Raw genomic sequence first — 27798 nt, forward strand, 5'->3', positions numbered from 1 at the left:
GTCAATGTATGCGATGCATAGAATCCATCCCCTTCATCAATTCCCGTATTCTTTTCTAAAAAGCAATTGATAATACTAACATATTTTTGCAAGTTTAAGTGTGTTCTAACTAATCGTAATCTATGTAACAAACTTATCCTATGGGATTTTCTAACATTACTAACTTATCTCTCATTTTATCATAAGATACAAAAAAGTAATAACATAAAATAGAAAAATTAGAAAGTTGTAGAGTTAATAGCTTAAAAGTGATCCTTTTCTTATGTACTAAACTTGATTATCTCTGTTCGTCCATCCATCATGATTACGGGTTCTGATTGCAACCTCAGTTTGTTGTGGAATAATCAGTCCTTTGGGTTGAATGGATTCGGGGGTTGCTTCTGCTTGCACTTCAGCAATGACTACTTCCTCGCATTGGGGAGATCTCCGAGCATGACCTTGCTCAGCATCTCGACATCTCTTAGGATCCATGGAAGAAGCTTGATGGACTTAAGTAGCGCTTCTGGGTAGGTGTGGAGAGAGAGAGACTCGGCTAATTGCAGCAAAGCTTCGTCGCATCAACAACAAAGAGACTTCTGCATGGGTTTCTTTTTTTTGTCATGACACTCTATCCTTGTTTATATAGTAATCGGGGGGGGATATAAAGAGAGAATGCTTGCTTTTAGTGTTTTTGATGATATCATTGATGATGTCAGAGAGGGGCTCTATTTTTAGAACGTAGCATGGAGATATGACGAGCATCGCATGTCGCGTCGTTGGGCACATGCATCACTCCCAGGCAGCGACCAAGGCATAGACCTTGTCATCTTGGCCTTGGCATACTTAGCAATGGGCTAGAAGGCTTTGTTGGCACCGTTGGCTGCACACGAGAAGCTTCCACTAGCTTGTAGAAAAAGCTTCCCAAGAGGTCACCCATCTTGGCAATGTTATCACCCAAGTGCACTTAATTGCCAAGTGACTATCCACCACTAGGCTAGTTCTTTTTTTTGTTCTATACTATAAACATAGTTTTAATAAGCTTGTCTTGGGAGGGTTTTCCAAGCCTTCCTTCAATTATCTTCATAGTTAGAGCTAGTTTTAAAAATGTGCAATCTTTACCATTTCATTTTCAATATAAATCAATTTTTTGGAATATATGCACACATTGTTTATTAAAATAAACTAAGTAATGGGAACATTACAATTGCACACACATATAGAGTACTTTCCAGCTAATCTCTATGGCTCCTATGGTTCTCCTACACCCTAGGGATTGGCCCCAAAAGATGCATCGTCTCAAACATAAAACACAATTGTAACATTATCCATTCTTTTTTTAAACTACTCATTCCATGTGATAGTTTTATTTCCTCACATAATTAGTCCCCAAAGAAAATCACGCTATCCTACTCAAGGAATCCTCACACTTAGAATTGGTGGTCAATAGTTTTAACAACTAATTGCAATGCATCCAGGAGACTTTCTCTTTCTTGATACCATGTATAGGAATGCAAATGCAAGGTGTAATGCCATATAGTGCTGAAACAAATTAACCACAAATCAGCCAACATGTTGTGCAAATACAATCTTTCCATGATTTTCTCTCTCACAAAGTGCTACGTCACTTAGAAGCAATACCGGACTAATCTGTGCTATTGTTCCTTTAAAATTAAATGAAGTGAGTCTTATATATCATAATATGCATGGAAAGTAGAATTTAATTTATACTTAACTTTCCACAACTCCGTTCTTTCTATCCGTTAGGTTTTGCAATCATACACCAGTTTAAGAGAGTATTTCATGTCATTTTTTCCATGTAGAAAAATGATAAATACACACTTTCACATAAAGATGGAGGTAGACTGAGGTAAATCCCCCTACTTTATCTTCACTATATATCAATGCACATAAACATGATATATTGTAAATTTTTATGCATAAAATTAATTTTTGAATTAAAAAACTATTTTTATATTTTTATATTTATTTTAATATTAATTTTTGGTTTTATTTATTTTAAAATTTATGAAGCTTATGTGGATTGTGATTCAACATTTCATTCAATATAACTCCATAGGAATACCATTTGAACCATAAACTTTTGTGCTTTAATTTCGGCTCTGAAATTCTGATCTCATTCCTTTGATAGGATATAACACAAGTTAACACTATTTTAGGAAAAAATGTGTGACTATGCTTAAACAAAGGAGTTGATGCTTAGCTCTACCTCATTTCATACTCTCCAATTTAAACCAAGTGCAATGTTAGCTACTCTCGTCTCTGATTGGTTATGAAGAGAGTATCTTAAATGGACGGTGTTAGATCGTTGTTAGGTTACCTTCTAATGTTTCCTCTACAAAGTAGAGAGTTCCACATTTAGCTACATCCATAGAACTTTTTAAATGGTGACTAGATACTATTACATGTGGAACTAGGAGTTTTGCTTGACTACTCCAAGTCTCTATTAGGTTATATCCATTATGTATTCATACAATCTAGTTGCATCTTCTTCATTGCTTATCATATCTATACATTTTACATCATTGTTTGCTTCTTGCATCAAAATTTCTCTTTCTTCAATTAGTTCTTAGAAAATGTAAATTCACACATGCCACATATTATTGACATGGATATGTGTTGCTGACATGGATATCAAGCAAAGCCTACTCACAAATGGACTAGAAATACCTATGGCTTAACATGAGAACTAGAGTGTAAAAGCCATTATTCTCTAGTCTGTGTATAGCTTTGAGACCACAATAATCTATTCTAGATCATTTTACCTTCAAAAGAACTTGCTTGAAGATTTTGTATCCCACCTCTAAAATCTACTCTAAAGCACTCGCTTAGCCCAAATTTGTAAGCATTATATCCACATTGCATATAGTCAATTGGTATTCTTACTCAAAACAAGCTACAACATGAGTCCATGGTGACATAATGCTAGTCAATACTTAAAACTCGTAGATGCATACGTTTATGGTGACATAATGCTAGTCAATACTTAAAACTCGTAGATATCAACCACAGGCCCACATGGAACTATGAAAAGTAGCATTCACATTTTAAAAAAAAGTGATGCATAAGTAATCAAACAAAAAATAATTAGAATATATACACATAATAAATAAGAGTTACATTAGTCTCACATTGTCATTGCTTTGATGAGCCAGTCTCAAATCATCATAGCTGACAAACATACTACTATGTGCCCCTTCTTCCAATGTCATATATATCCACTCTCAAGGAGGATAATAGTTGCTTCTCTTCTTGCCTTTGGATGATGACTATTCCGCATGTGTTTTTCTAGCCTCATCATAAAGGATTATCCATTTAGACACAAATTTCACATTGTTTATATCAATTTGAGTATGTGTGTCAAAAGAAAGCTTAATGTATCTTTTCCACATGGAATCTCACTTAGAACCTTTTAGACTCTACAATTATCCACATTTTATGTGACCAAATCTATTTGAGCTATGTATTTATTGGTGTGGTACATTGTTTGTGGTATAAGCCATCCTTGGGCTATTAAAAATCTTTGGGTGGGTGTTTTGAAGGGAAAACTCATTCACTACCTTCATCATCACTCAAAGAAGAACATCCATTGAGAACTTGGTACTCCTGCAAGCCCCATCTCATCTATAAGTGAATTGGATAATGAACTTGAATTTCAAAGAAGGCCCTAGTTAGCTCCTTCATGGGACATAAAACTAGATGGAGTTGGCATGAATTTGGGGAAAGCATGTTGGATCAACATCTTTTAAAGCAATGAAGCTATCCAATTTGTAATGTGCCCGTTGTCTAGGCACATTTTTAGCGGTCCAGACGAATCTAAGCGATGCTGCCCAGCACTCCCATGGAATGTTACGGGGTTTGTCGCCTAGGGTTTCTCGAGTCCACCTCGCAACAGAACGTTCATAGCCGAATCCATTAGATCGACCTAAATTTTAGGTTTCTAGTGGTCAAGGTCTCCTGACAGCATTCTAGCATCGGGTCCTGGACATCCTACTTTATGCAAAGATACCCAAGTCGAAGCAGATCCATGCCGCACTTGGTTCAAAGAGAATGGGAAATGAGAGGGATACGCCACTCAACCTCTCTACCCATAGGGCATAGTCTCATTCTGGTTCCCTAAAAATCCATGAGATCGGGGTTCTAACCGAACAATTTCTAAGCGTTGGTAAAACCTTGTGAGAAGCCTCCCAATTCTCTAGGATCACCCTGCCATAAGGCAGATTCGTCAGGGGTTCTGCCTACCCGCTTCCCTCAATAGATGTTCTTTAGTTATTTAATTAGGTCCTACTACAATTATGTGTGACATTTAAAATTAGCTTCCTTATTTATGCCTTTTAGGAAACATGATTTGTTTGTGTAATTTACAGCACAGACATGAAAACAGAGCCAGAATCCTTTGACAAACAAGTTCAAATAAGTTCCTTAACTTATCTTCAAGTTAATCTTTGTCCCCTGCCCATACAGGAGAAATTACATGTCCCTTTTGCCCTGCAGAAGTAACTGGTCAAAATCACATGGCACCACAATTTTCCATCCTTGATCTAGAATAGGATATTCCAATGCCACAGACATTGGGGCCATGGAGGTCTTTCAACTCCATTCCGGACTTGGCAAGGGGTGTTTAGAGCTCCACTTGACCCGCAAGCTGCCTAGGAGTGAAACATTATTCCTGTGGTTGGCCTTTCCACCACTCGACCTTTGGCCTGTGAATCGAGTAGTAGTGCCCTTTTCGGGGCGATGTGATCATGGAGGTGATCCACTTGTGCAAAGAACCTTTCCTTAATTAAATCATTTAAGAATCAAGCACAGTCAAGGCAGTCAGCCCTAATATCATCTTCCAGGAAAACATTCCTTTACCCCCATGGCACTTTGTCATCACAGGCCCCCACCATGAATTTACCATCAATCACAAGTACTTGGAATAATCATCCAAATGACAATCCAACAAACAGCTGAATGTAAAAGCATTTAGGATGTTGTCTGATCAACCAACAAAACCAATTGTATTTTTCTAAACAATGCAAGAATAGATGCGATAACTTCTCCCCCTTGGGATCCAAGAGTGATATTGTGCAAAATTTTTACTTAACACTCCCTTCCTTCAACTAAGGCATATGTTAAGGTCTCATACAACTATACAATATGTAAGATCTATTGATCACTTACATTTATCGACAACCCAACCTTCTTCCCAACAAGTATAGCAGTATCGGTCTTTCCTTTGACTTAGGGTTTCCTAATCCTTGAGCTCTTCACTTGCCTTTGAGGCCTAGAGTTATTGTTTGTATCTAGCCTTACTCTGAATTGGATTGATGAAAATGGTAGTTATCAAACGGATCTCAAGGTAACTTAGTTTTAATCCTTATGACCATTATTTGTACTAACTACACACATCATCAAGATCCCAATCTATCATGGGCTATCAGTTTGTGACATTAGCAAGAGCTTGGGCAAAGATCTAGAGTTTCCAGGATGAATTTCCTTTAGGCTAGGTTGCTTACCATTCAATCCATCAGGCGTGCAAGCGTAGTTGGATTGATAGTGATGCCCTCGCCCGAAGCTTCATTGCTAGTTGTGGGATTGCCACCCACATGCAACATTCTTTGCTTGGGGGCCATTCTTGATCTTCCTTTCTTCTAGGCGCAATCCTCGTAGGAATTTCAGTAGCCTCTTGCTCATGTAGAGGGGTGATTGGGGGTAAAACAAGCTTGCAGGGTAGGGAATAAGCTCGCAGGATGGGGAATAAGTTCGCGAGAAAAAGGAAAAGGAAGAATGCATGTGGACACCCTCTAAGGAGGGGAAAAGAAGGAATCTTCTAAAACCCTCTCTCTCTCTCTCTCTCTCTCTCTCTCTCTCTCTCTCTCTCTCTCTCTCTCTCCCCTTGCCATGCAATGTGCCATTCTCCCTTCTCCTTGCAATGGGGGAAAGAAAGAAGTGATGAATCGCAACCTTGGGGGGGGGGGGGGGGGGGGAGGAAGGTGGGAGGAAGTGGAGTGGTAGTGGTGGTGCATGGTGGCGGGAGTTCTAGGCCTCCCAGTTAGCCACGAACTGGTCAAGAGGGCTAGGAGGGGTGGTAGGCCACATGGCCTCCCCTTCATTAACATCATCATTATCTTTGTCTTCACTTCTTCTTCCCGTCATCTTCCACTTGTTCCCCTCCCCACCACCTGTTCGGCATCGACAGGGGGAAGTAAAACATTTTGCATTAATTTTAAAATTATAGGAGGGTTTCTATGCAAATGGGGGGGGGGGGGAATATTACGCAATTTGAGAACTGTGTAGTGTGAGAATCATTGATCAATCTTATATTGTGCCAATTAAGAGAATACTAGAGATATTACACCAAAAATCATGTCACTAACTTTTCTAATTTTCCCAATCTATATATTGATGCTTCAAATTCTTGGACTCAAACAAGCTTGAACTACTAAGGGCAATACATGCTGTAGCAAGTTATGTAGTCATGCATCTTCAAACTTGCTAATGTTGTTTTTGAAATTAAGACTTGTCTCCAAGATCCACCTAGCGCAAGTGGATGTTTGAGAGGACTTAATGCAAGCAAGTACTATTTCAAGCTCATCTCTCGTAAAAGTCCATGGCTTCTTCATAAGAGCCATCACTCTTAAATGCTTTGTGGTATGGGTTGACAAGTCAACTCACATTATTTCTATGTCCCTCACCTATAAGATGCTTCCACATAGGATCAACAACATTCTTCAAATTATGCATGGGATCTAGTAGGTATCATGATAATCCAAAATGCATATAATGCATTAGATGAAAATGCATGGATTGAAATTGTGACGAGTGCACATTGGGTGGCCAACAAAGGAAATTTTGCTATGATGCAAAGTCAAAAATTTTTCCCTAAAGTTAGCTCTAATGATGAAATTGGTAGAGAATGTACAAGCCCACTAAATGTTGAAAAATTTATAAGTGAAGGCCATATAAATCACTAAACCTTTCAGAAAATGCTAGACTAAACAAGAGAAAGGATTAAGTCTCCCAAGCTCTCCACAATTATGGTTGGTGAGCTAATCATCTCCAAGGCAAATATATTTCCCTATAATTTTTAGCGAATATGTTTGTTTCTCTCTTTGTAGCTTGGGATTTTTCTCTTTATATTTGATCTCTCCCTAGTTGGATCTTCATAGGAGGCTACATGTTAGAACTTTAGATATATTAGTTCCTCCCATTGACATGACCTCCTTGAAAGAACTATCTTATATGTATCTTTTTCAAAGCTATGTACTTTTTGTAATGATCGTGGGGAGGAAAAGGCTTAGCCAAACCATGATAAAGTTTGCCAATGGAAAGAGACTAGGCATCTAAAGATTTACAAGGCAAATTTGGTATGCTTAAAGGTGATTTGGAGACCTTATTTTCATTATAATGGAGCATTATGTGAAGGATAAGATATGGAAATGACTTCAACCAACCATTACCATTTGAAATTAAGAAAATGCTCATCTTACCTATATCCTATATCATGTGATCCAATAGAGAAAGTTAACAAATGAAGTTGTACAATCCTAAAATGAGCACAATTTATATCAATTAAATATGTTAATTGTCTAGGAAGTCCCTATAGATTTAGTCATCTAGTCTCATCAATCAAATACTCCATTAAGAACATGCATGCATGTTGACTTCTTTGGATTAATAACTATTCCAATTACATCAAGCACTTCTTGCCTCTAGGCTATGCATGTAAGTTGAGTCCTAGTTGTTGCATTAATCTATGTCTCTTGGGGCAAATGATGGTTACTATCAAGATGCAATCATCTTGGTTTAAATTTTGATTGGTAATTGGTAGCATAGAATCATTTAACAAGGCCTAATTGACATTATTCTAGTATCCTTTTGAAGCTTACACTACTATAATAGATCCATTAAATATCAATGTTTATCAACATTAAAAACTCATGTTCTTCAAAAGTAACCAATCTCCCTAGATGCAATCAACCTCTTTGCATCTTGAAAGCATGTAGTTTATACAAGAGTAGTTCAAAAGACTAAAGAGATACACTTAGAAGCTTTGTTAAAAAGTAATATTTCCCTATCACTCTCTTATGTGTGACAATGCAATGCATATTTGACTCAAATGTCGAAGGATTTGATCTTCAAGAAATCTTTGAGACATCATAACATGTATTTGATATGAAAAACTAGCTAGTATCCAGCTAGGGCAACAAGGATTTTACGTGGAGTAGAGCAAGGCTTTCGACCATGCATCACAGCTAAGTTATCAACAATCAACACATCTCCTTTCTTCCATGGAATATCCACACTCATTTCCTTTAAGAGCTCAATGTATCGAATCATTGCATCTTTAGGAAATATTTCCCCATCTTTGAATGTAATTAGGTTAAGCCCATCTTGCGAAATGCTCTCTATGTCAATAGTTTGTACCTTTTTGGTGTGTAGATCATCTAGTACCTCGAGATCAGTATATGATAGCTTATTGAACCATTGTTTTCGTCCCCGCTTTTCATCCAACACTTTGATTGCCTTGTAGGGACCGCCTATGAATTTGACCTTGCCATCAGGAAGCCAAACCAACCTTGCATTGAAGTCTTCATGGGCTCTGAAACATTTTACAAATCAACCATTATATTTCTTTAAATAATAGATCATGCTAAAAGTATTGCATGAAATATAAAGTTTAGGATGAAGAGTTAATAAAAGCTTACATTTTTTCAGCTTCTTTGAGATTAGTGGTTCCAAATACTATTGGCCAAGCTTCACCAGCAAATGAAGAAGAGTCCTTGGTTCGTTGTAATGTTTTAACATGAACTACGCCTTTTTCTTCTAGCTTTTGAACAAAATCAGGAAACTCCTCTCGCATCTTTTCTTCAATTTTATGACTTAAAACTAGGGGGGTTTCTCCATCATGAATAGGCTCAATGTCACAAAAAAAAATGATTTTAGGTGGAGGACCTTTCTTGGCCTGAACATTACAAAAAATAGAAATCTTATGAAGATCAAGTTATTTACTTCTTAGAGTTTAGAATTAGCAACATTGATAAAATCTTTTGTGTTACCTCATACAAAAAGAGTGCCAAGTTCTATAAGAGATATCCCAATAATGATTCAAGATGATCGATTATCCATGGCGACATGACTCTTTCAACACGAAATAAGAGAGTTGTACAATGAATGTATCACAAAAGAAAAATAAAGACTCAAATTTATCCTTAAATTTGAAAAACTCTTTTAAAAAAGCCATGTCCATTCAACATGGGTAGGATCCTCATAGAAAGAAGTTTGTGGGAGACCTCAACCATATCAGATGTATGTGTCCATTCAAATGGATAGATAACTTAATGGAAGGAAGGAAGGAGAGTTGTCAAAAAGAGACATTTTCTTAATGTCTAATGCAAAATCGAAGGCAAGTTTCACCAAATAGAAATCTTTGTTGCCCATGTATGAGTATGTAGTGCCATAGTTCAAATATTGTTTTGTCTTTTCAACCAAGGGATAGCCCTTCCTATAAAAGAATAGGTGATTTTTATAGTGGTCATTTTTTAAGGGCATCAATTTATGTGCTCTAAATGAACTTTTATGAAACATTTCTAAGAATCTAGGGACTTAGTTTATAAAAAGTGTACATGTGTGGATCCACAAGTATTGGCTTCTTAAGTATATCTTCAATGAATACATGTTGACACACAATACCTTTGGGCACATTACAAGGCATGATAAAGGCCAATTGGAGTTTAAGAAGATGAAAAACAATGTATTAACATAGTGTTGCATTATCAGGTTTCTTTGAATACATTGCATTATTGTTGCTAAAGAGGAGATGTCTGTTTGAGCCTAAGATTCTTAGGTAAGCTAAATACCTCCGACATGTTTGCACACATGTGATAGGCTTATCCCTACATTATCTCAAGAGGTGTCCCTATGAGAAACCATACATACCATATTTCTTCAAAGGGTAATTAGATGTTCACTTTACTTACATGGCATAGAGTAATAAAATCATCCATTTTCCTTTAGAAACTTATGGGTTTGCTTCAAATTGTAATAAAAGGCTCCTTACACACACACATGCATGCATGCACGCATGCGCGTGCTCACGCACGCACGCGCACACACACACACACACACACACACACACACACACACACACACACACACACACACACACACACACACACACACACACACACACACACACACACACACACACACACACACACACACACACACACACACACACACACACACACACACACACACACACACACACACACACACACACACACACACACACACACACACACACACACACACACACACACACACACACACACACACACACACACACACACACACACACACACACACACACACACACACACACACACACACACACACACACACATCTATGTATAAAAACTTTATCAAATTCAAAAACCCTTCTATTGATTCCACATGTATACTTACATTTTTTAGGTACACCCCTCAATTGCTTTATCTTTTATGTTGTTAGATATGAAATAAAGTGCTATTCATCTATCAAACACTTTTTAGGAAGGTTAAAAACACACCATGTTAATAAACTCAATTTTTGGTCTCGTTTGAGCATGTTGCATTCTGGTTAAATAAGGAGATAGTTAAAGTAGCTACTAATCACATGTTGTAAATTGAGTAATAGCATACACAATTGATCAGGTTTATATAGAAGTAAATTGAACTAATAGATAAATTCTTTCAATAGTAAAAATTTATATGTGAACTACAATTTGATGATTTCTTAAACTTTTTTTGTTCATCCCTCACATTATGCAACGTCAAATGTACAATGATTGTAAACCATAAAACGATGTTAAGTGAAACCTTCACACTAGTCCTTATAAGAAGTTTATGTTTCTTTGTTTAGTTGCACAAGTGAAAGATTTATTCTTCTTTAATTGCATTGTCATATGTCATGTAGAAATATGTTCTCTATAATAAGGACTAATCTATATGTTTATCTTATATTACAAGGCTAATCTCTCGTCTTGATAATCTCATATAGTGTATCCAAATTCCATGCAATGAAACACACTTATATTTTTTTCATTAGCTTTAATTGTGCCTCAATCATGAATAGAATAGTCTCGATTAATGTGACATTGTATGCCAATTCGGCTTAGCTTGTTGGAAAGCGCCTTGAAACAATTAAGCTATAATAAAGCATAGGACTTAGTGGTAGTGAAGGGGTAGGGGGATATATAAAGATGTGTGGAACATATGTCCATGATCTTTTTTCCAATTAATCAAATATTTTTCTTGAGGCTTCCTCATGTGGACCTCCCATCATATCTAAGGGGTGAGTTCCTTGCTCCACCATTGGAAGGGGTGAGTTTCTTGCTACCATTACCATTTCTCTTGATGTATTGCTTCAGCTTAATAATCACATCATGGCTATGGTTATCTTGATCATGGCTTTCATAATTTCTTGAGTCTATTTGGAATTTTCTTGGTTATGGAAACTAGCTCTCTTACATTGGTATCGGAGATTAGACTTCGATATTATTAGAGAGTCCCTTTTCATGACAGCATCTAGTTGTAGTTATTGACGACAATGAACTACACTTAGAATTTGGTCATAGTGTTTAGTCACATCACAACTATGACTACATACGATTCACCATTCTTAACCATGATTATTTTGGAAGGTACTGATAAGGTTGTAAAAGAAATGGCGGTCAAGATGCCATTTTAGGTCAATACCTTTCAAGAGACCAGTTTTGGTGTAACTTGGACAAAATGTTACTCAAAAAGTTTGAAGAAGACTAGAACTATGGTTATTTTTCAAGAAACCTTACTTTCCTCTTCTTCTTCAAGCTCCAACCTCAGTGGAAGTTTATGCTTCATATCTCTCAACCATGAACCTTCCACTTTTAGAGACCACTTGAGCCTTCTTCCCAGTGTTCTTTGGAGTTGATACAGTATTGATCTATGGAGGTTTGTGTTGTTGACATGGCAAGATTAGTGTGTGAAAAATGTGTCACCTACTGTCTTGAAATTTCTCCAACATCATTAGATTAGTTTGCTACTTGATTTGAGGTTTAATAAGGCTTCTAAATGCTTGACAAAGTTATGGTAAATTTTGTTGAAGAACAGTGAAGGCTTGATTTCATCCATTAATCAAGAATGCTTCATCCTATTGTTGGAATACACATGCTAGCACAGTCACTCATCTCCATTAAGGCTTTCTTACAAGCTTGAACAAGCTTTTACTGAGCATATATCTTATTTTTAGTAAGGCACTAGACAAGATCTCTTCTTTCCTTGAGTTTTCTTGGAGTTTTAAAACCCAAACTATGGAGTTTCAAGTATTCTTTGGCCAAATATTGGTTATTTGAAAGGGTTTTTAGTTTACTCTCCTCTTGGAAATCCTCCTGAAGCTCTAGCATTCATCAATGGTCAAGGATTGAAGTATTGTTTTCAATAATTTGAAGTTTTTCCTCAAATCTTACTATGGTAAAATAGGGTTGCAAGTTTTCTTGAGCAAAATTTTGAAGATTGGAAGGGACTTTTAGTATATCCATGCTCATGGAATTGAACCTAAGCTTCAAGATGAAATCCTCTATTGACATTCAACCATATCATTAAGATTTAGTGTACTCTTTCTTTCTTAATCTCTTGGACTGTAGGGTACCATGAGTCTCTTTTAAAATCTTGATCAATTATGGTTCTATTCGAGGGGCTTTTGATCTATTCTACTCCCCGGAGGTGAGAAGAAGCTCACTCTCTTGAAAAGAGGACAATAGAGATTATTTAGAAATTGCATCAAATTTTTTATTCTTCTTCATCCAATAAAGCTTTTATCATATGCTATTTCAGCTATCATTGAAGACCTTTAATCAAGATTCAAGCCTCCATTAGTGCAAATGCTTAGTTTGGTAACCCTCCTTGTTTGGTTAATCATCGATGTATAACCTCAATGGTTATGCATTGATTAGGAGGGTTATTCTTGAAGCTAACCCTCCTTTTTTGGTTAATCATCGATGTGTCATATGAGAAAAGTATGCAAGTTAGTAAGTGGAAAAACTTTGTAATCTAGTGAGCCGATGTGCAAAAGGGTAAAATCCATATCCTTTTCATTCAATTTTAGTAATTTTTTCTATTTTCACTTGCATTTAATTAAATGATCGAATACTTATTTTTACCCATGCACATCATAACTATTTGATTAGACTAGCATACAGTTGCCATATCAAGATAATTGTGAGGAAAAAGCAAATTTTGGGTGAGATGTGAAAGAAAAGAGAGGTGACCCTCCCTAACATCAAAGATCCCGAAGTAGTGCACAACACATCTTGGGGAGGAAATTTGCGCACCCCCCATGTCTTAGAGCACTTGTAGGTGCTTGTCCTACCATTTTGTCCCTCACTTAGGTATAATGTTGTGGAGAAGGGAAGATAGTACCATTGCATTGGATTAGGTCCTATTTTTCATCCCCATAGTGATCCCATTAGCCTTATTATAAGTTTATTCTAGCCTTACAAAGAAAAAATATGATATTGATGTATGGTTTTAGCTTCATAATCTCATAATTGGCTATGGTTATCTTGATCATGGCTTCCATAATTTATTGTGTCTATTTGATATTTTCTTGGTCATGTAAACTGACTCTCTTACATTGGTATTAGAGATTAGATTTGGATCTTGTTAGATAGTTCATTTTCATGTCAACATCTAGTTGCACTTATTGAAGACATTGGACTATAGTTAGATTGTGGTCATAGGGTTTAGTCACATCGCAACTGTAACTAGATAGGCTTTTCCATTCTTAACCGTGATTATTTTAGAGACCATTGGCAAGGTTGTGGAAGGAATGGTGGTTGGGATGCCATTTTAGAAGGCCATGATCTTTCAAGAGACCAATTTTAGTGTAACTTGTACAAAATGGCACTAAGAGAGTTTAGTCACATCGCAACTGTAACTAGATAGGCTTTTCCATTCTTAACCGTGATTATTTTAGAGACCATTGGCAAGGTTGTGGAAGGAATGGTGGTTGGGATGCCATTTTAGAAGGCCATGATCTTTCAAGAGACCAATTTTAGTGTAACTTGTACAAAATGGCACTAAGAGAGTTTGGAGAAGACTAGAATCATGGTTATTTCTCAAGAAACCCTTATTTTCCTCTTCTTCTTCAAGCTCCTTCAATCTCCATGGAAGTTTACTCTTCATATCTCTCAACCATGAACCTTTCAATTTTAGAGACCACTTGAGCCTCCTTCTTGGCATTATTTGGAGCTAATATAGTACTGATCTGTGGAGATTTTTTTATTAATGTTGCATGATCAACTTGCAAAAAACATGCCACATGCTATCTTGAAATTTCTCCACTATCATCATGATTAGTTTGCTACTTGATTTGAGATTTGATAAGGCTTCTAAATGCTTGACAAAACAATGGTAAGTTTGTTGAACAACAATGAAGGCTTATTAATCAAGAATTCTTTATCATTTTGCTGAAATACATTGGCCAACTTTCATTCATCTCTATTAAAGCTTGCTTACAAGCTTGAACAAGCTTTCTATTGAGCCAACATTCATTGATCTCTATTAAAGCTTGCCGAAATATACTCGCCAACATTCATTCATCTCTATTAAAGCTTTCTTACAAGCTTGAACAAGCTTTCTATTGAGCCTACATCTCATCTTTAAACACCATATTAGAGAATTTGGGAATCTTCCAAGTCCCACTTTCAAATAAGGGGTAAAGATTTGTTCATGTGGCTAAATTTCTCGGGGGGGGGGGGGGGGGGGGGGGGGGGGGGTCACTCATGAATATATGTATATATAACGTGAGTTCAAAATAAGGGGTTTTTAAAATACCATTTTTATACATTTTTTACGTACAGAAGGGTGTCATATAAAGGGGTTACTTAGAGATTGAATAGAAAAGGGTTGTGTTTTATTCAAGAAAAATTCACAGATTAGGATATTTATAAATAGGCCATGAATGCACGTTATATAGAGAATATACATATAGTGAACCCCCCGATCTAAATCTTAACCCATGCTTCAAAGTGGGACCTGGAAAGACAAACTATATAGTGATTAGGGTAGACTATACTTTCAAGTAAGGGATAAGATTTGATCACATGGCCAAATATCAACTATATTATTGGGAATTTTCAAACTATATGAGGAGTTTCCAAATTCCCTATTATAGTGTTGTTACTTAGGCATTGGACAATATTTCTTCTTTCCTTGAGTTTTCTTGGAGTTTTAAAATCCTAGATATGGAGTTGAAAAACATCAAGTATTCTTTGGCCATGTCTTTGTTATTTGAAAGGCCTTTTAGCTTAATCCCCTCTTGGAAATCCTCCTAAAGCTCCAGTATTTATCAATGGTCAAGGATTGAAGCAATATTTTTCATAATTTGAAGTGTTTCCTCAAATCTTACTATGGTAAAATAGAGCAGAAAGCTTTCTTGAGAAAAAATTTGAAGATTGGAAGAGACTTTTGGTATTTCTATGCTCCTAGAATTGAACCTAAGCTTGAACATGAAACCCTCTATCAACATTGGACCATATCATTAAGATTTTGTGTACTCTTTCTTTCTTGATCTCTTGGAATATAGGGTACCATGAGTTTCTTTTAAAATCTTGATTAATTATGGTCCTATTCATGGGGCTTTTGATTTATTCTACTCCCAAGAAGTGAGGAGAAGCTCAAGCAACTCATTCTTGGCAGCATTGAAGATTTATGATGGGATATTTGGATTTTACACTCTCTCGAAAATAGGATAGTAGAGATTATTCATGAATTGTATCAAATTTTTTATTCTTCTTCATCAATAAAGATCTTATCGGATGCTATTTTATGGCAAATTGGTCAATCTTGATTACATACAAGAAGTGCATCTATGGAGAAGTGGTAGACTAAGTGGTGGCTTGATAAATTGGAGCTCAAAAACTATTTTCGATAGGTACAAGAGGTACCATTGAGTCCCATACTCTTAAATCTCTCTTCTATCCACTTGCTTAGCTTATCCTACCAATAAAAGAGGGATTAAGAGTGGTCTATGATGGAATCTCATCTTGGATAGCACATAGAACTAGTTCAAGGTTGCTTGAGGTTATGTTGTAATTCTTTCCCATCCTATCCATGAAATGATTGTGTCCCATTGAGATTATACATTGATTCATTGATAACATTTTATTATTGAAGCTAACCCTCATTTGCTTGATCATTAGTGTGTCATATGAGAAAAGTATGCAGGTTAGTAAGTGAGAAAAAATTGTAATGTAGTGAGTCACTACTACAAAAGGATAAAATCCATATCCTTTTCATTCAATTTTAGTCCATTTTTCTTATTTTCACATGCATTTAATTAAATCATCAAAGAATTATTTCTGCCCATGCACATCATAACTATTTGATTAGACTAGCATGCAATTGCCATATCAAGATACACAAGAGGAAAAAGAAGATGTCGGGTGAGATGTGAGACAAAAGAGAGGCAAACCTCCCTCACATCGAAGATCTTGAAGTGGTGCACAACCCAACTTGGGGAGGAGATTTATACACCCCACAAGTCTCAAAGCTTATAGGTGCCTGTCACATTGTTTTATCCCTCACGCAAGTACAACATTGTGGAGGAGTGAAGAAAGTATTATGGCATTGGATTGGGTCCTATTTTGCATCCCCATAGTGATCCTAGCCTGCCCTTAGTCTTATTACAAGTCATACAGGAGGTTGCAAATGGGACAAAACACAATATTTTAGACAGCTATAGGGTATTCAAGGTAGGAATAAGTACTTAGAATTACTTTTATCACTTTCGTAAATTTATTATAGGTGATATAGGTACCCTATAGGTGATTGTAGTATAACAAAGGGTTTGGCAACCACTTATAGATGGTATTATAAGTGTGAATAGGGTCTAAACTAGTGATTGAACTATTTTGAACAAGGTACTAAATTTGGTTTCAAGATAAGTAAAAGTGATTCTAACACAAAGTGATGACTGTAGGTGGATAAGGGACTTTGTTGTTGCCAAGGTCTCAAGCTAGAAATCATTATGTTTGGACATTCCAATCAAAAGTTATTGCAATGTCTGTGACTGTTGGTCATTGTAGACAGTTTGTGTTAAAGATGGCCAAGAATAAGATAAAGTGCGAAATTTTGAAAATAATCGATGAGGATATCAGGACCTACCAATCTGAGCCTAATGGTTCTAATCTTGGACTCAACCAATACCAAGATGATGATGATGGTACTAATGCAATTAATGCTTAGCATAGCCATCCAAAGAATGCAAAGTTTCATGTGTCTCAAGGCTCTAATGGTTACCAACAAATTGTCCAAGGAGTTGAATAGCACGAATGAAGGGATTCTTGGAGGAACACATTTTCTCAACAAGTCAATGGATAGTAAGTTTCATGAACCAATTATTGTTATCAAGAATTTGGAAAGAAAAATGTAGGAGACATAGCCTATAGTTGGCAGTACTCCACCCCCAAAAGACCCATATTTCACTCCACTTCTTGACCCCACAATCTTTAAAAAGGGAGAGTCTTCCAAATTTAGAGACATATCAAACCAATAATAAATCTAGACCTCAATACAGCCAAAAGATTTGCTCTAGGCATGAAGAAGATGCAAGAGTGGATGAAGGTAAACATGGATGAAATTCTTTTTTTTAATCATTCTATACTCAACCTGCTACTATGCCACAAGGAGTGGAGATCAATCTTCATGATAGACATGATGGTGGATGAAGACCTATGCATGATCAACTCCCAAGAGAGCATCAATGACTTAAAAGACCCTCTAATCATGGCAATGGTTAGTCACTTGATCAAGGGTTTGGCAACAATCAAAATGGAAAACCCTATTATAAGCAACATTCATAGAAGAAAGACTCTTGGAGACAACAATCATTTGGACAGCCCAATTCCAATCAATCAGTGTACAATGATCGTGAATATTAGGACAAAATTAGCACTACCAACTTCAAGGGAGATAATTCTTTGTCTACAAACAGGAAAAATGGATTAATAAGTTTGAAATATACTTTACACTCTGCCCAAGGAGCAATAAAGCTAAGATTTATTATGCACCTCTTCACCTTCAAGGTTATGCCCATACTTGGTGGAGATATACGCAAAAGATTGGGGAAAAGTTTGATACTTGGGATGAATTCAAATGGATAATGTCTGATGTGTTTGTATCTCCAATGGAGAAGAAAAAATTGCAAAGAAAATTGTATGACTTGAAGTAAAGAGGGATATTTGTATGGGATTATTCAAACATGTTCTTGAATCTATCTATGTATATAGAAGAAATCATTGATGTAGCCAAGTTGAGTAAGTACATTTATAGGTTTAATTTCTATCTTTCTATAGAGAAAGATGCAATGTAGCCCAAGAACATACATGAAGCAATTTAACTTGTTGAAAGGTACAACCAAAAGTACCATAGGGACATATCTTTATTTCAAGCCTAAAATTGTGAGAAGTATACTTTAAATTAATCTTCAAGGTTGTGACAACAATTCAGCCGCAAGCAAAGGAAGCCATTTAGACAAGAGGGCACGTTCCAAATTACTTAGAGAAAGTTTCCAACTTTCCCTATAGTTTATGGCACAAAACATGGAACAAATCCAAGGTCTAATACTGAATTTAGATTAGAATTTAAAAGGATGAATTTTGGAGGAAAACCTACAGCCAATAATTTAAAAGGAAAGCATGTGTCTAATGACAAGTTGAAAGAGATGTATACCAAAGGCTGACAAAATGCAAGTCAAAAGGAGCTAAAATCAACATGATCATAAAAGAGGGATTGGATGAGGAAGTAAATGAGAGTGAACTTTTTTAAATGTCAACCTTACCTACAATAGAGGAATCACATGAAGATAAAGTCGTTGGAAATGAAGACTTTTATGATTCTATGCATGGTTTTCCCTTTGACATGGGTGGTTCTTCTATGTTATGTATATCATCTCATGATGCATGGATGGGTAGTAGAGGTGAAAACACTCTTCAACTCAAAAGGCTTGTAAATGGAAAAGTTTTCTATATTATTATGGATATGGGTAGCACATATCGCTTTGTGTTGGATCACAAAATATTTTGAAGGATTGACGCTAGTACCTAAGAATATGGAGGCACCATTAAGGGTAAAAATTGCCAACAAGGCTTTTGAAGCCAACCATGAACTGTGCCCATACACTCCTATCGAGCTTTCATCATCATGTACTATACAAGCTAATCTTATAGACTTGGAAATGGGACCCATTGACATAGTCCTTAGATGTGATTGGTTGAAAATAATTGGAAGATTTACTATAGGTTTAAATACAATGCAAATTGAGTTTTCTTAGGATGGACAACCAATTACCTTGCATGGAGTGGATCATAAGTATATGGAGATCATTCCCATGAAGAAATAAAAAAGGAGATATCAATGTTAAGTCTTGTGTGTTCACTCTTCTTCTTTCTAAAGAGGATGAAGATTAGCCCACATCTACTCAAAAGAAGAAGTTTCAACATTGAGCCAATTGTTAGAGGAATACAAAGACATATTTCAGTTCCCATCTTTATTGCCACCTAAGAGAGAGGCTAATCACCACATTGACTTGGTCCCTAATACCAATAAATGTCCTTAAATATTGTCAAAGTTTGAGTGTGAAGAGGTGGAGTGGCAAGCTAAAGAGTTGATACAAATGGATTTGATACAACCAAGCTAGTTACCTTTTAGTAAAGAAAAATGATGGAATATTACACATGTGATTTGATTATAGGTACCTAAATAAGTCTACTATTAAAAATAGGTGTCCCATTCCTCACATTGATGATCTTTTGAATGACTCAAGGATGCCAAGTTTTTTATGAAGATGACCTTCGTTTAGGATATTATCAAATTTGCATGAAAGAGAGGGATACATATACCTTTTGGCCTATCAAATGTTCCAACCACTTTTCAGGCCCTAATGAATAAGACTTTATAATCATTCTTGTTCAAGACAACCCTTGTCTTGTTCAATGATATCCTCATATATGGTAAGTCTAGGGATGAGCATCTATAGCATGTAAGGAAGGTGTTTGATACATTAATAAAGCATAAACTCTTTGCAAAAGAATCCAAGAGTTCTTTTACGTAAGATGAAGTAGAATACTCAGGCCACATAGTCCATGAGAGTGGGATTAGAGTGGACCCAAAGAATGTGGAATGTGTCAAGAATTGGCCTACCCCTAATACTTCTACGTCTTTGAGAGGTTTCCTTAAATTATATTCTTTCTATTGGTCATTCATTAAAAATCATGCTCACATTGTGGCTTCATTAATTAACAAGCTGAATAAATCATCTTTCTTTTGGGATTTCATAGTGGACCAAAGCTTTAATGATCTAGAATCCTTGTTAGTTTCAACACCCATTCTAGTATGTACATATTTTTCCAAGGAATTCACTATATGTACGAATGCCAATAGAAGAGGTATTGGGGTTGTTTTATATTAGGATCATAGAGTAATTGCCTATGAGAGCAGAAAACTGGATGAAAAGGAACATCAACTCCATGTTTATGAGTAAAAAATGCTATCCATTCTTCATGCAATGAAAAAGTGGTATCATTATATTTATGATAGCTATTTTAAGGTCAAAATTAATCATTGAGTGTTGAAATATTTTCTTTCTTAGTCTACTTTAGCTCTTAAAAAATGATGGTAATTGTCTACACTTTGAGGCTATGATTTTGATATTGTGGCAAATGCTTTGTCAAGAATATTACCATTCTCACTTTCTTCTCTCTACCTTATACAAATAGTGGATCCATGGTATACAAGAAGAGTATTCTCTTGATGAAAACAAATTCACTATGATGAGAGAATTTTACAAGGAAGAGATGAAGAGTATCCAAAATGTACATGGTATGATGGATTGTTGTGGTATAAAGGTCAGATTTATTTGACGTTTCAAATGTCTTTTAAAAATCAAATTTTGCAAAGAAATGCATTTTTCAACTTTGGTGGGTCACTGTGGGCTATTTAAGACATTTAAGACTATCCATAAGAGTTTTCATTACAAGGGCATTTGGAGGGATGTTAAAGATTATGTTGTACAATGTCTTTCATGTCAATAAAATAAAGATTCCATGCTTCTACTCGGTGGATTACTTTAGCCATTACCTATTCCTCAAGGCAAATAAATTAATATAAACATGGATTTCATTATAGGACTCCCAAAACAATGAAGCATGCTTGGAATAACATTTATGTGGTTGTTGATCGTTTAACAAAATCTGCCATTTTATTCCAACTAAAGTCCAATTTATAGTCAAACAAGTGATTTATTAGTTTATAGAGAGTGTGTTCAAGCTTTATGGAATGCCCTAGTATTTGATCTTGATACTAAATTTATGGGTAAATTTTGGTGGAGTCTATTCTCTTTGATAGGGACTCCTAGTTATAGCCTATCACCCCCAAAAGGATGTACAATGGAGCACATCAATAAGTGGTTAGGAGCCTATCTTTGCCATTTTTGCCACAATACTTAAGCTTCTTGGGATAATGGTTACATTTCACTAAATTTTGTTACAATAACACTCATTATATGAGGACTGGCATATCTCCCTTTGAAGTTCTCTATGGGTATAAAGTGCAAATACCTTCTACTCTTTTCCATGATGATATAAACTCGCAAGCTAAGATTGAACTTGAGAACATGAAAGCTTTGATGAGTCAATGCAATGCAAATATCTACAAAGCTCAAGATATCATGAAGGCTTATGTCAACAATAAATGAAGACCATTGGATTTGACGAGGGTGATTGGGTTTTTCTCAAAGTACCCGAGTCTAAGTATGAATCTTTAAAGGGAAGCAATAATAATCTTGCTCATAGATTTTATGGCCCTTACCAAATCCTCAAGAGATTCAGAGAGCTTGCTTATAAGCTTGAATTTCCTTTTTCAACATGTGTTCATGATGTCTTTCATGTCTCTCAATTAAATAAGTATGTGTGTAGCCATTACAATTTTGGAAGAACTCACTCCAATCGATAAAGGTGGTCTTATTATTTATGAGTTGGAAAAGGCCATTGAAAAGAGAGAGAAAGTTTTGAGAAACTAAACATTTCAAGAATATATTATTAAATTGTGGGGTTTTTCCTATTGAAGAGTCTACTTGACTGCCATCTTCATATCTTGATCTTTTTCATGGCTTATACATTAAAAATAGTGAATTTTAGAACAAGGTAGCTTGTTGTATTAAAATTTTGTCATGAAACTAATTGGCCTGGCTTGGTCAAAATGCCTTGTTTATGGATGAAGTAGCTTCTACTTGGTGTCTATTTTCTAATGATACATTGTTTGATGGATTTAGCCATATATACACCAACTTATGGCAATTTTTCCTATTGACTACCTTGAGTGGACAATCACAACAATTGTACCTATTTCACTTCCTTCAACATTATATTTCACGAGGAATATCCTTTGGATTATAGCCTTCTCTATTCACATAGATCTACTTCCTTACAAGGTCTTTTGTATATGCTTTGTAAATCTCATCTCCATTCCAAGCTTTGAGGACAATGCTTCTTTAGGTCGGTGGGTAGGCTTGTAATGAAGCATATGACTTGGTCATAGGAGAAGGGGAGGTATATAAAGTTGTGTGGAACACATGTCCATTATCTTTTTACCAATTAATCAAATCTTATTCTTGAGGATTCCTTGTGTGTACCTCCCACTATAGCTAAAGAGTAAGTATCTTGCTCCACCATTGCAAGGGGCCATTACCATTTCCCTTGATGTATTGCTTCAACTGAATAATTAGATCATTGGCTATGGTTAACTTAATCATGGCTTCCATAATATATTGATTCTATTTGGTATTTTCTTGGTTATGGAAACTGACCCTCTTACATAAGCGTGCTTAGCTGATGATAGTACAAAGATGGTTGCTCTTTCAAAAAAAAAATACTTCAAGAAAATGGTTGCTCCTCGCATGTACTGAATGATACCAACCAAATCTTTGTAGCCTTGTTGCCAAGTATGCCATGGCCTATTCCTTGGTCATTGCCTTGACCATAATCTACATGAGGGATGTCCCCAATGTGATGCCCACCCACTATGCAATTGCTATTGGGTGATGATATACCTCTTTTTTGCTACAAGAGGGATGTCACCCAAAGTAATGTATCCTTGATGTGCAACCATTATGGTTGGGTGTTGATATACTCTTTTTTCATTTCAAACGAATTAAAATTGAAGGCTTATTTTTTTTCCTTTTTTTCTTTTTCCAAGCCTAAAGGCTAGCCATACCAAAGAAGGTGTCAACATGCTTATTATTACTTCAGCCTCTCAAAATAGACCCCCTCCCTCATTATCATCAATTATGTAAGCTACAAATGCTAAAGCCGAAACACCTCTCCCTCCCCCCACCCAATCAATAGTATATAAAGGGGAGAAGAGTTGTGTCATCATCAACCTTGAATAGAGCTCCACTACCTTGGTTTTAGTTATTGGACACATGCTTCTACAATGATACTCTTGCTACTTGGCCTTTCCCTCCTACCCCAACTTCAATCTAACAACTCTTCTTTGTCACTATCTCCCAACCAAGTTCACTACTGTCTAGTCTACTTCACAAACCAATCAAGATCATTATGATACGATGAACCTAAAGAGAAGAAGTGCAATAATAGAGAAGCAAGTTCTAGCCACGACTAAACTAGATCAAGTAGCTGCAACTATAGTCCCTTTTTCCACTTCTAAGACCAAATTTACCAAGTAAAGTTTAAATAATTTATATTTTTGTTAGAGGGAAGTCCCCTTTTTTATTCTCCTAATGTTAGACATAATAACCTTCGGCCGGGCAAGTAGCCCAAGATGGTCATTAATTAGTGTGTCCCGAACAAGGGCAAGAAGTGCTAAGGTCCGAAGCTCAGGGGATACCCTCAGATTTCTTGCTAAATTAGGCAGGACTTGTCTACTTGGGCTACTTCCCTGGCCGAAGGTTATTATGTCTGACACCTAAAACCATGAGATGGAAACTACTATAGTTTAACCAAAATATTTAATCAGCTAAACCCTTAACTTTCTAAGAAGACCATAGTATACTTTTGCAATCGGTAAGTAAAGAAACTACTAGTTGCTTTTGTTAGTTTGATTTATTATATATAATTTAAAAATAATTATTTAAATAGGACTGTTTGTAAGCAATATTTCAAGTAAATGCTAGTAGTTACTTTCTTTGTGTTTCCCAAAGAAAGCCATGGATGGAGTGAGTTCATACAAAGTATACAACAAGGAGTGAGTATGGATATGCCCAGGCATAGCATTGAGTTTTTCCACCAAGAATTGGTTCAATCATTTAGACTAGGACCATAGAGGAGTCTTTCCACAAGGTGTGAGTGATCACCCAAAATTGTGGGAACTAGTAGGCCTCTTAGTAGGGAGAGCATGATAACTAGTAAGGCTCTAGGGAGACCTTTACAAATCTAGGACGATATAAGTTGCTTGCGAGCATGAATGTGTTTCAAAAATCACTATACTAGTTAGGGGATGGTTTGATGAAGGCATGATGTCGGTAGTTCGAATCCAATGTTTTTCTCCTCAATATCAAACAATTTATCCAAGATAGACTTGTTTTTGTATAGGGCCAATTTTGCCCAAAGCCATTTTTATATCTAGTTGAGGATAGAATATGACTATAGGTTGATGGCCATTGTATTTTCCCTATTTAAAATAAAAGGATTGTTTTGAGAAGACTATTTTTACTTATTTTTATATATGTGATCAAGAGATGTAAAATGAACTTGTGCTAAAGAGTTAATTAAGAAAGCTTAATTTGAATGTCTAAACTAAATATGCTAGGATTGAAATTAGAAAACTAAAGATATTGTAGATGTGTGCATGGGAAATGGGAGAATAACTTCCCCGACAAGAGTTGTCTTATGGGTGGGTGGACTCAATTAGTCAAATGGCTTCTCAATTTTTAAGTTTGAAACTGAACAATATCTTCCTTAAGATCTAGGGTGTACATCTAAACACAACACCATTTGAGAGGGTCGGTGTGAGACTATGCCCTATAGGAAGAGAGGTCAATGTTCTACTTATTTCTCACTCGCATTAAACCAAGCATGGTGCTTCCCTACTTCAAGTAATGATTGATCACACAATAGTGGCATAACAATTTGTGTTATAAACCACTAATGATACCCTACCTTCTATATTTTAAGACCATTTTATGTCACCCTATTTTGGTGTCAATTCAAGGGTAGTACTCTTAATCAAGATGATCAAGTGATATTTTATTAATATTGGTGAAAGAATGAGCATGGTCTCTACTATCTTCTAGAATTAAGGCTTTATTACAAAATTTACTAATTTGGGGAGACTTGTTCCGAGTATATTTTGGTAGCTTCAACTTCTGTTTTATTACTGACATCTTCCCTCTCTATTGATTGACTAGCTGCTAGCCATCATCATCCTTTGCTCTCCCTCTCATTTTACTTAGCTTTATTTTTAAATTTCTTATAGCTCTTAACCATGTCAAACCAAGTAGGTTTCTCATGTGACTTCTTAGCTTCTTCAATCTCATAGTTAGTGTTTGGATACTCTCTCTAATAGTGGCCCAAGAGGCCATAGTTATAGCACATTCCTACAAACTTTCTCTAAGCGTGTTTTGAACCAGAGCTTACTAACATATAGAGTCTTGACCACAAGGGACTCTAGTTCCTCCACACACATATTCATTATCGTATAGAGCAGCCTACTCCTAAAAGGACTTGATGATGGAGGAATATACAACAATTTGTGAAGAACTCTCACAATGTCTAGGAGAAGATTCCATTAGGTAGGAAGGTCAGGTATCTCAACTCATACTGGACCTTCTTTTTTAATGCAATCTCTATCTAGCTTGACTTATTACCAAGGCATGACCTAGATTAGGTTGAGGCTCCAAAAATAGTGCACATCTGGAGACAAAGACCTTTTGCATTACTTCCTTCTTGTTGAAATCACCTAAAAAACTCCATGTTCTTCATAGTACATTTGTTAAAGTTCTCCTATATCCTTAATTATGGCATTGAAGGAAGAAGTTGTATCCATAGATTTAGGGGACTTACTTGTGAAAAAGACTAGAATGGCACATACCTTGTCAATGTCCAAAGTAACCCTCTTTGATGGCCCTTTGAGGTTTTCCTTCATGTTTCTATTAATGAAGTTAACCAACAAGTCTAAGATGGTTTGTGAATTAGCTTTGACATGCAACACATTCTCTTCCTTAGTGTTGAGTGAATAAGCCTTCAACGTATTCTCTCTATAATAGCTTAGTGGATTCGGTGTTGACTTCATCAAAGTCATCTCCTTCTCTCGCTTCCTCTTGTGGGAAATCTTGGAGCTTTCCTCTACATCGACTGAGCTGACTTCCTAGTTGATGCTACACTCTAACATCTTGACATCTCCTTTAGACTTCCTACTCACGCTCTATAGAAGCTCGATGGCAAGCTCCCATGTAAAGGAATCCATGGGAAACCACTATCATGTGGGCAAAGGTAATCATTAGAATTAAATAGGACTTAAACTCACTCATGCAGTTTAATGGTCACTTCTTCTCCTACCATTCTCTCTCTGTTGTGAGAGTCTACTTCTATACCATTTGTATATTAAAACCAACTTCTCTTTAAAAAATTAAATATTTTACTTTTTGTAAGATGAACGAAAGGTTCTTAAAGGGGAAGCATGGAGGTGATTTGACTTTGCCATATGGTTCTTCCTTTCCCTAACTCTATTGCTAGATTAAATACTAGAAGAGATAGGCCAATACAAGCGAGTGTTTCAAGAAAATAGTTTGAAAGATGATACAAAAACCAGCTTCCCTTTTTGTAGGCTTTCTTGCAAAGCTTTTCTCAAAAAAGAGGGCAAAAACCATCTTCCCTTATTTGTAGGTTTTCTTGCAAAGCTTTTCTCAAAAAACAGATAAAAAAGGTTGTGTTGCAAAGCTTTTCTCTATAAAGAGAGGAAAAAATAACAAATCAAATATATATTCGTCTTTATCGATTTCAAGAACCTGGGATACCTCGTCTTAGTAAGCATTGAGATTAGATAATTAGGAACGCTAGATAATCATCATCAGAATTATGGATAAAAATTAAAATATAGGTAGGATAAGGCAGGGAGGGAGGTACCTCGATCATCTCGTGGTGGAAGGGGATGGCGAGGTGGGGGTTGGAGTCGTTGGCGGTGAGAACGCGACCGATCACGCGCTGCCTGGGGGCGGCCCCCACGTAATCCACCTCCTCCCACCCCAGCCACCGGCTCACCAGGGCGTCGAAGTCCCGCGCCGACCGCATGCAGGGCAACCCCCGTAGCAGCACCGCCCCGTGCTCGTACAGCTGCTCCTCCAGGAACGCCTTGCTGCGCCGCACCAGCCTCTCCATATAATTCTCCATCGTCATCGGCCTTCCCTGATCCTTCTCTTCTTCTTCTTCTTCTGCTGCAGCTGCTGCTCCTCCTCCTCTTCCTCTTCCTTCATCTTCAGCTGAACGTTTTATATGCTTGTCTTGATCCACATAATACTCGTGCAGATCAGGATCATGGCAGCCGACTACATGATCAGCGGCGGCAGCAGCACCTACTGCAGATGCTGCTGGGCACAGTATCTTCGGGAAGACCTTCCCATCGAATACTCTCTGCTCCGGAGCTGATCCCTCCACCCACCCTGGAGCCACTTCTCTAATTGCCGTCGCCATTGCGATCATAGACACACGAACCACATATGAATACACACACAGAGAAGTTCTACTAAGTTGGAAATGTAGGCAGAAAACCAGAAATGTCGGG

At 36.6% G+C, this 27798-nt stretch overlaps 1 protein-coding gene across 2 annotated transcripts; it reads right to left on the reverse strand.

Moving 5' to 3' along the window:
* Positions 1-7889: 7889 nt before the first annotated feature.
* On the reverse strand, positions 7890-27794 carry LOC148029388 (clavaminate synthase-like protein At3g21360). Of its 2 annotated transcripts, none has more exons than XM_087688200.1 (3): positions 27144-27794; positions 8691-8899; positions 7890-8584 (listed from the first exon to the last, which is right to left on the reverse strand). In XM_087688200.1, the coding sequence occupies exons 1-3, from the start codon at positions 27714-27716 to the stop codon at positions 8170-8172; spliced, it is 1197 nt and encodes a 398-aa protein (XP_087544326.1). In that variant the 5' UTR covers positions 27717-27794; the 3' UTR covers positions 7890-8169. The 2 variants fall into 2 exon arrangements, with proteins under 2 accessions (XP_087544326.1, XP_087544327.1); XM_087688201.1 differs by having other exon boundaries at positions 8691-8947; positions 27144-27788.
* Between the last annotated feature and the right edge of the window lie 4 nt (positions 27795-27798).

Source organism: Lygodium microphyllum, chromosome 11 (assembly GCF_053477565.2).
Source record: "Lygodium microphyllum isolate KBCC chromosome 11, Lygodium_microphyllum_v1.1.10, whole genome shotgun sequence".
Classification (NCBI taxonomy): domain Eukaryota; kingdom Viridiplantae; phylum Streptophyta; class Polypodiopsida; order Schizaeales; family Lygodiaceae; genus Lygodium; species Lygodium microphyllum.